Source organism: Gigantopelta aegis, chromosome 2 (genome assembly GCF_016097555.1).
Source record: "Gigantopelta aegis isolate Gae_Host chromosome 2, Gae_host_genome, whole genome shotgun sequence".
NCBI classification, from domain to species: Eukaryota; Metazoa; Mollusca; class Gastropoda; order Neomphalida; family Peltospiridae; genus Gigantopelta; species Gigantopelta aegis.
Genome location: NC_054700.1, coordinates 21,129,630 through 21,138,081, shown reverse-complemented (window position 1 = coordinate 21,138,081; position 8,452 = coordinate 21,129,630). Strand labels below are relative to the sequence as shown.

The following is an 8,452-nucleotide window of genomic DNA, read 5'->3' as shown; positions in this document are numbered from 1 at the left end:
GCTGTCTGTTAGTTGTTAGTGGTTAGCAAGAGAGAAGTCGGTGCAGTGGTCTTACGCCTACCCATTGAGTCGTTAAAACTCGCTTTGGGTGGGAGCCGGTACCGGGCTGCGAACCCTATACCTACCAGCCTTATGTCCGATGGCATATCTACAACACCACCGAGGCCGGTCACACAATAATAATCGTACATACAAACAAGAACAACAACTTCGATATTTACAACCAACAATTTATTGTGTTACGGTTACTTCCCCTGACCCTTTAATCCCTGAGAATTTCACAAGAACAAACTTGCCCAATGAGTATCTCATGTTACAAACATTATTCCAATGAAGTAGTATGATTTTAAAATCAACAAGTATATGTACGTTTGTACACAACTACCCCACCAAAAACACAAAAACAAACAACAACAAACAACAACAACAATAAACAACAAAAAACAAACAAAAAACAAACACACTAAAAACCCACAAAAAAACCCACCCACACAAAGTTAAAAAAACAAGAAGAAAAAAAACCCCGTCTTATTAAATTTACAATCTTGCCTCCATATTCTGTACTCGACAAAATATTCAATTTGCCAGTGCACCACGACTGGTATATAAAAGGCCATGGTATGTACTACCCTGTCTGTGGGATGGTGCATATAAAAGATCCCTTGCTCCTAATCGAAAAGAGTAGCCCATGAAGTGTCGACAGCGGGTTTCCTCTCTGAATATATGTGTGTTCCTTAACCATATCTCTGACGCCATATAACCGTAAACAAAATGTGTTGAGTGCGTCGTTAAATAAAACATATCTTTCTTTCTTTCCCCAGTATTGATGTGGGCAGCTCAGGACTGGACCAGGACACACTGACAGTGATGCATCTCACCTGGGTCTCGGATGACTTGTTTGTGTTTGCTGTCACCGACTCCACCACCAGAACATCTCTACTGTGTTCAGCCTCGCTGTCAAACAGTAGTTTGCAGATCAGGTAACACAGGGAATGTTTTAGTTAGTATCACATTGTGATTTCCTATGAAAGTTCAAATATATTTTTCTGCATAAAATATTAGTTTCTGTATGTTAAACGTGTTTCTGATAGTTCAAATATTTGTACTAGGTTAAATTTTATTTTATTTCCTAAAATATATTTTTTCGTACGTATAAAATTATTTGAAGACAAAATCCAGTTTGGGCTTCTTACAAATTTTAAGACGAACAGAAACACATTGAATATACAGACACTGATATTCCAAACAAGAAAATATATTTAATACTTAAGTTTAATCGTAGAACTATTTGATTAGTCGGTAACATTTTAGAATGCAGCAAACTCAGGAATGTCCTTTTAATAATTAATTAATAATTAATAATTATTATAATGAATAAAAAGAAACAAGAATGTCCATCCCCAAATCTCAGAGAACCCCCCCCCCCCCCCCCCCCCCCGAAAAACTAACAACCAACCAACAAACAAACAAACAAACTAAACAAAACAAAAACCCACATTAAAAAACCCCACACGAAATTAGGAGCAAAATGTTAAGCTACAGATGTAAAAAAAAAAAACGATTTGTGTAATTAAATAATTGAAGTATTAGTGCTTGAACCTTAAAAGGACATAGACTCGTAAATACAGTTTAAGCCATCAAGAATTTAAACTTCAATGGGTGTTGCAACACAGTCGTGATATATACAGTTATGAATTGAGGACAATAATAATTGATTCCACGTGTTCTTTAAAGTTTGAATGGTCTATATTGCACAGTGTTAAAACTCTGCATGGTCTACATTGTACAGTGTTACAGTATGAACGGTCTACATTACATAGTGTTACAGTCTGAACGGTCTATATTGCACAGTGTTACAGTCTGAACGGACTACATTACACAGTGTTACAGTCTGAACGGTCTACGTTACACAGTGTTACAGTCTGAACAGTCTACATTACATAGTGTTACAGTCTGAACGGTCTACATTACACAGTGGTACAGTCTGAACGGTCTACATTGCACAGTGTTACAGTCTGAACGATCTACATTGCACAGTGTTACAGTCTGAACGGTCTACACTGCACAGTGTTACAGTCTGAACGGTCTACACTACACAGTGTTACAGTCTGAACGGTCTACATTGCACAGTGTTACAGTCTGAACGGTCTACATTGCACAGTGTTACAGTCTGGACGGTCTACATTACGCTGTGTTACAGTCTGAACGGTCTACATTGCACAGTGTTACAGTCTGAACGGTCTACATTGCGCAGTGTTATAGTCTGAACGGTCTACATTATACAGTGATACCTATTATGAATGAGCTTCAAAGTCCAAGGTGGAGATATTTTATTTTCTCTTCATTTAAAAGAGTTTTAAAACACCATCTGCTATTTGTGGTTCAAAATTCGGTTCATTAGCACAGTTCTTCTGCTTTATCAGGGAATCGCGTGTTTAACAACCAAATGTACAATATATACAAGACAACACTTCTCCAGTTGAAAACTACAGTGTACATTGATCAGTGAACCTCCCACACTAACCGTGCATTAACCTAGAAGTAAACTGGTTTGTGAGACTTTATTTAATAGTTCATGATCATAACAGCTCCACCTGTGTTATGTGCCCAATGGGTGATGCGTTCACAATTAATGTGCATGGTTTGCCTGACTGGCTACAAGAAACCCCATCGCTCGATTTCAGAGCATAGTTCATTAATGACAATTTTCCACCAGAGAAAATTATATACATTCAGCTTTTGCTATCTTCGCTTGAATGAGTGTGCGTCGTGTTTCTTTGGGTTCATTTTCATTTATTCTTATTCTCCTGTTTTTATCAAATAAGCGTTCAAGTACGCTCTCCTGGGTGCACACCTCGTCTGCCTGGGCTGTCTGGACAGGACAGTGGGTTAGTGGTCAGTTGTTAGTGATTAGTGAGAGAGTAGTCATTGTAGTAGCTTTATATCTAAGCACTCAGTCGGTACATTTGATATGGGTGGGAGCCGGTATCTGGACGCGAACCCAGTATCTACCAGCATTAAGTCCAATGGTTTAACCACTACGCCTTGAAAACCGGAGTTGTTGTTTTTTTGACTCTAAGTAATGTTTTTGAGGTCTCCATACCAGCGTACGTCGTTCTGTGTATTTGCAGTATGGTGAGATTGCTGTGCCACGAAATCAACTCTACTGTTCTGCCAGTAGCTATATACACCAGTGGGGTTGATTTCAATCACATTCTTAAGTGTCGTGTGAAGCGATGCGATTTGTGCGGTGTGGTGCGATCTGTGCGGTATGGAGCGATTTGTGCTGTGTGGTGCGGTGCGCTTCTGAGTGATGCCGTATCACGCGATGCAGTGCATTGTGGTGTGTTGCGGTTCGGTACGGAGAGGTTTGGAGTTGTGCCGTGCCAAACCGTGCTGCCACTTTGCGTTCCTTAAATTTATTAATCTGCGGTTCGGTTACGGTCCTATGTGGGCTACCCGCTTACATCGGTGACGGACGAGCTGCGAGAAAACACCTCCGTCAGCCGCTTGCGAAACATGGAGTTGAAGCCGACGTAGAGGAAGAAGTTGATGGCGTGGTTGACCAGCTCGAGCACCCCGGACACCTGTGAGAAGACGCCCATGACGTCCTTGTCGTACAGCGCGGGGTTGAACGTGCGGACGAACTTGAAGTTGGTGTACACGAAGTGCGGCAACACGAGGACGATGTAGGACGAGTGCACACTCACCAGCATGGCTGACACCTTGGTGAAGGGGTCCATCTGGTCCGTCGCGGACGCCAGCTTCGTCCTGGCCCGTCTCTGTCTCAGTAGCGTGATGCAGATGATCGGCGTGAGGGTGATGAGGATCAACATGGGTATGACGGCCATCAGCGAGGAGCCGATCAGAAGACTGATCTGTCCCTGGAGCTTCTTGGCGGGGCTCGGGTCCGCAGGTCGGCACACGGGGCCAATCAGGATGACGGTGTCCGACGAGGTGGCGCCGAAGAGAAAACCGACGATGCAAACGACGATGATCGCCGAGATGGTTTTTCGCCTGGTGCAGATGTTCTTCACCTTCAGCGGGAAGCAGATGGCCACGAAGCGTTCGACGCAGATGAGGACCACGAACCAGGAGGACAGCATCTTGGCGGCTCGGCGGGTGAAGTGGAAGATCTTGCAGCCGGCGTTGGTAAGTGCGAGGATGTCGTAACCGATCAGGTCGTTGACGAAAGGCTTGCGGACCGCGATCACACACAGCATAACGGTGTCAGCGAAGGCGAGACAAGTCAGGACGATGCTCCAATTCATTCTTCTGAACGGCAGCGTCGCCATGGTGACGACAGTAAGGCCGTTGCCGATGCAGCCTATGACGAAGCTCGGGGGCACGAACACCAAATCCACGTAATTAATTTCTCTTTCTTTTTCCTTTTTCTCGCTTGGCCGTTTTGGTTGTTTCGTTACGTCTTCCTCCCATGTAGAAGATGGGTATAGTGTTTGTGGTACAGTGCTGTTTAATAGTTCGCTATATTCCTCTGTTGTGATGATGTTAGCTGATGTCGAATTTGAAGTCATGCCGGCATAAAGTTCACTCGTCTCAGGTGCTGTAGTAAATTCGCATAGGATGGCAATGCTCACCAGCCCTGCAAATATTCTTGATATAACCATCTTGAATAGTTACCTGTATGGGTAGAATATAAGAATAATAGATTCGATTTTTATTTTCACATTTGAATTTAGTAAAGAAAAATTGGATTATGTTTTGTTTCCACTAGCTGTCGGGCATCATCAAAGGACCTATTTATTAGCCCGACGGTAAAACAACTCTAACCATGTGCGTCGAGCTACTATATTATAGAAGCTTTGGAATTAAACACTATTTGTGTGCATACTCTCCCCGATCTTTCTTTATAACCTAGTGATGCGAAATATGTAGAGCTTCTTATATCAGTCTTAATGTTGAAATATGTATAAAGAGAGATGCCAAATGTTTTATTTTCAAAGGGAGAGAGCAACATTTCGAATAATCCATATATCCATTGCATCATATAAATTTAAAAATATCACAGAATAATATGTGTCATAGTATGCTTTTACTGTGATGAAAAATAATAACAAATTAAATACTACGAGATTGTTATAGAAATTCTTAATACACGTATTAAAACACAAAGAATGACTGTATTAGAAATTCACAGGAATACATGTATAATAATAATTATTATTATTTTAAATCAAGAAGTAACATATAAAAAATAGAAACAACAACAAAACAAGTCAACGTTATTTTCATTCATGACAACACCTAGGCGTATCATAAAATATTGTTTGTTTCCGGTTACCTGACCGACCCTAATTTGAACCTGCCGACCCTAAAACTTTTTTTGTATATCCAAAAATGTTTTTTTAATATAACAACGATTTCCACGAAAACATTCCAAAACACTAATTTGGTGTCATTTAGGGGATAACCCTACTGTGTTTTCCGATTTGCGGACGTATATCGGTGGTTTTACTGTCGCAAATTTAGTTTTATTGGCGACCCGTTAGCCACGAAATGTTTTCTTCTAACAGTTGATTGATGGAGTTACTTCCCTTCAAATTGAAGTTCGGTAACTTTCGTGAGATATCGGGCGAAGAGTCGGAAAATTGTTTTCACGAATATATGCGATCTTTTCCGATTTACTCTACATCTAGCGTAGCGAGGTTTTCCGATTAATAATAATAATAATAATAATAATAATAATAATAACTATATTTAATGATTTACTCTAGCGACAAACTGGCCTTGTAGAAGTTTTACATCAACATTCTTCTGATAGAGTAGCCTTTGTAGCGACAGCGGGTTTCCTCTAAAAACAGTGTCAGAATGACCATGTGTTTGACGTCCAATAGCCGATGATATTAAAGATAAAAATCAATGTGCTCTAGTGGCGTCGTTAAATAAAACAAACTTTACTTTTCAACATTCATTTGAGCATTTGTACTGCATTTCTATTCATTGGACCAATTGATTGCTTCAAACCAAGTGTGTACTTTAATACTGGATGCATACAGAATAAAACTAACATTGCAAATGATAAAATTGGTAAGTCTACCATTTCTTAGATACACTAGGAAAGATAATATTCATAACATTTTTTTTAAATGTTATTGTTGGACAGATAAATATAGAACCCTTCTTTTCAGTTTTCTTTAAAAGAAATTGTTGTAACTTATTTACTGGTTTCTATTCAATTAAGGTTCAACCAAGTCTGTCCTGGACCAGTACAGAAGTTAAGAGTTAGTATGAGAGTAAACCTTCTGCCTATTATTAAACAGCAAGAGGTCTTTTGTATGTACTCTCCCACAGATAGGTTAGCACCATGTTGCCCTCAAAATCAAAATGCCTTGCCTTTTATAAATGTATAAGTTGCCCATGTAAAAAGAAGCCTTTAAACACACCTATGTGGATAGTACTACATATTTCCTTTTTTTAATTAAGTTATGAAATAGATATAGAAAATAAAATGGCCATAAGGTTTTTGTCCTTTTGAAAATTGTATAATGGAAAAAAAAAGCCCTTATATTTAAAACGCCACTTTACCATGCCTTACTTCACTTCTAGGGAAAACACTGTGATGAATGGTATTGTTGGTTTGCATAATGCATTTCTATACATGCAGAGGTTATTTTGGATACCGGTAGTCAACACCTTTATTTAATATCCATAAATAAAAGTATTTTCCAAAATAAAATGTTTTTCCTACCCTATATGTTTCCAGCATGTAATAGGAAACAAGTAATTTTTTTTTTCCGGCCTAATAAGACAACAATTATTATTTCGGAATAGAAAATAATATATAAATTAGAGTAGAATGCTTTGTTTCTCTCTTTTTTCGGGATATTTTGGTGGCTTTTTTTTATTATTGTTTTTTTTAATTTAAAAAAAAATGATATTAGAAGCAGAAACTAAACCCAACTTTTTAAAGTGAATTACCTGTATATAATTAAACAAATAGTTTATTGATGGCATATACATTAAAAATCTACCTTTTCTTTGCGCTTATTTTGTGAAGGTTTTGGTTTTAATGTAATATAATATTTATTTGAGGTAGTACTAAACCAAATAACTTCCGGCTGGTTCAAAGTTCGAGGTGCGCCGAACTTTTGATAGAGAAGTTAACACCACAAGTCCTGTGATTGGTGATAAATATGAGTGTGTTGGTTATAAAAAAAAATAGTTTCATCTGGGCAAAAAATGAACAACATCCGCTAGACTGGTTTATAAGTTTCACATTAAATCAAATGGTAACGTCAGGAACTAATCAAATAGTTCGCGAACGTTAGCGAAACGTTCGCTGGCTGAACTTAGGGCTGGTATATCAAAGGCCGTGGTATGTGTTATGCTGTCTGTGGCAATTGTGTATACAAAACATCCCTACATATGGACAAAAAAGGTAGCGGGTTTCCTCTATAAGACTATAATGTTTGAAATCCAATAGCCGATGATTAATAAATCAATGTGTTATCGTTTGGATCTAAGAATAATATGTGCATAAAAAGTTCAAGTTTGTTTTGTTTAACGACACCACTAGAGCACAGTGATTAATTAATCATCGGCTATTAGAAATTCTGACTCGTATCCATAAGATGAAGAAGCATAAACTAGATATATTGGTAATATAATGGTTAAATAGTGTAGCTTTAACCAGCTGTTAATCGATTTCAATTAATAGACAAAGTTTTCTTTTTATTTCATAGTTCCAAAAATAGTTTATAGGAAGACAGTGGAAAAATACCTTTTTGAAGCAATTCAAATACATATTTTCATAGTTTTAAATAAATAATATTTTGTACCACACTGAAAAAAGAAATTACCATTTACCTTGTCGTATGCCGATACTGTTGTCTCAACTTTATTTTATTTCTCCATTTGAAGAAGATAGTTGTTTGGCGTAACGTCTTATATATATAGACTCCGACGCCATTACTTGAATGCCTTCAGAATAATCGTGTTGTCAGAGCTTTTGTTAGGAACAATATCTGCCCAATCCTTTCTGTTGACATTTTAATGCGATTGCTTGCTTCTTCCAAAGACTGCTTTGATATCTTCCATTTAGAAATGTTTATCTACCATGAATATAACTACCAATCTGGATTATTGATTCAGTATAAGATTAAAGGAAGATTATACTGGTATAATGAAAGGTTTCCGATCAGGCTAATTGATTAATTTAGCGATGTCATGAACTGGTGGATTAAAGCATGCTACAATGCTTTAATACAACGTCGCATTAGAATGATGTAGGAGAAAATAGCTCAACTGTTTAGCGCTTCTTTGAGATGCGTTGGGTCTCAGGACTGATAAACTTATCTTCTTCTTTTTTTCTTCTCTTTTTCTTCATCATCTTCTTCATCATCATCATCATCATCATCATCATCATCATCTTCTTCATCATCATCATCATCATCATCATCATCATCATTTTCTTCTTCTTCTTCTGCTTCTG

The 8,452-nt window shown here is 38.1% G+C and overlaps 1 protein-coding gene across 1 annotated transcript; it reads right to left on the bottom strand.

Annotated features, from left to right (window-relative positions):
* Positions 1–3,455: 3,455 nt before the first annotated feature.
* Positions 3,456–4,628, bottom strand: LOC121387705 (growth hormone secretagogue receptor type 1-like). The gene has a single exon (XM_041518902.1). It carries the CDS (start codon positions 4,626–4,628, stop codon positions 3,456–3,458), a length of 1,173 nt encoding a protein of 390 aa, XP_041374836.1.
* Between the last annotated feature and the right edge of the window lie 3,824 nt (positions 4,629–8,452).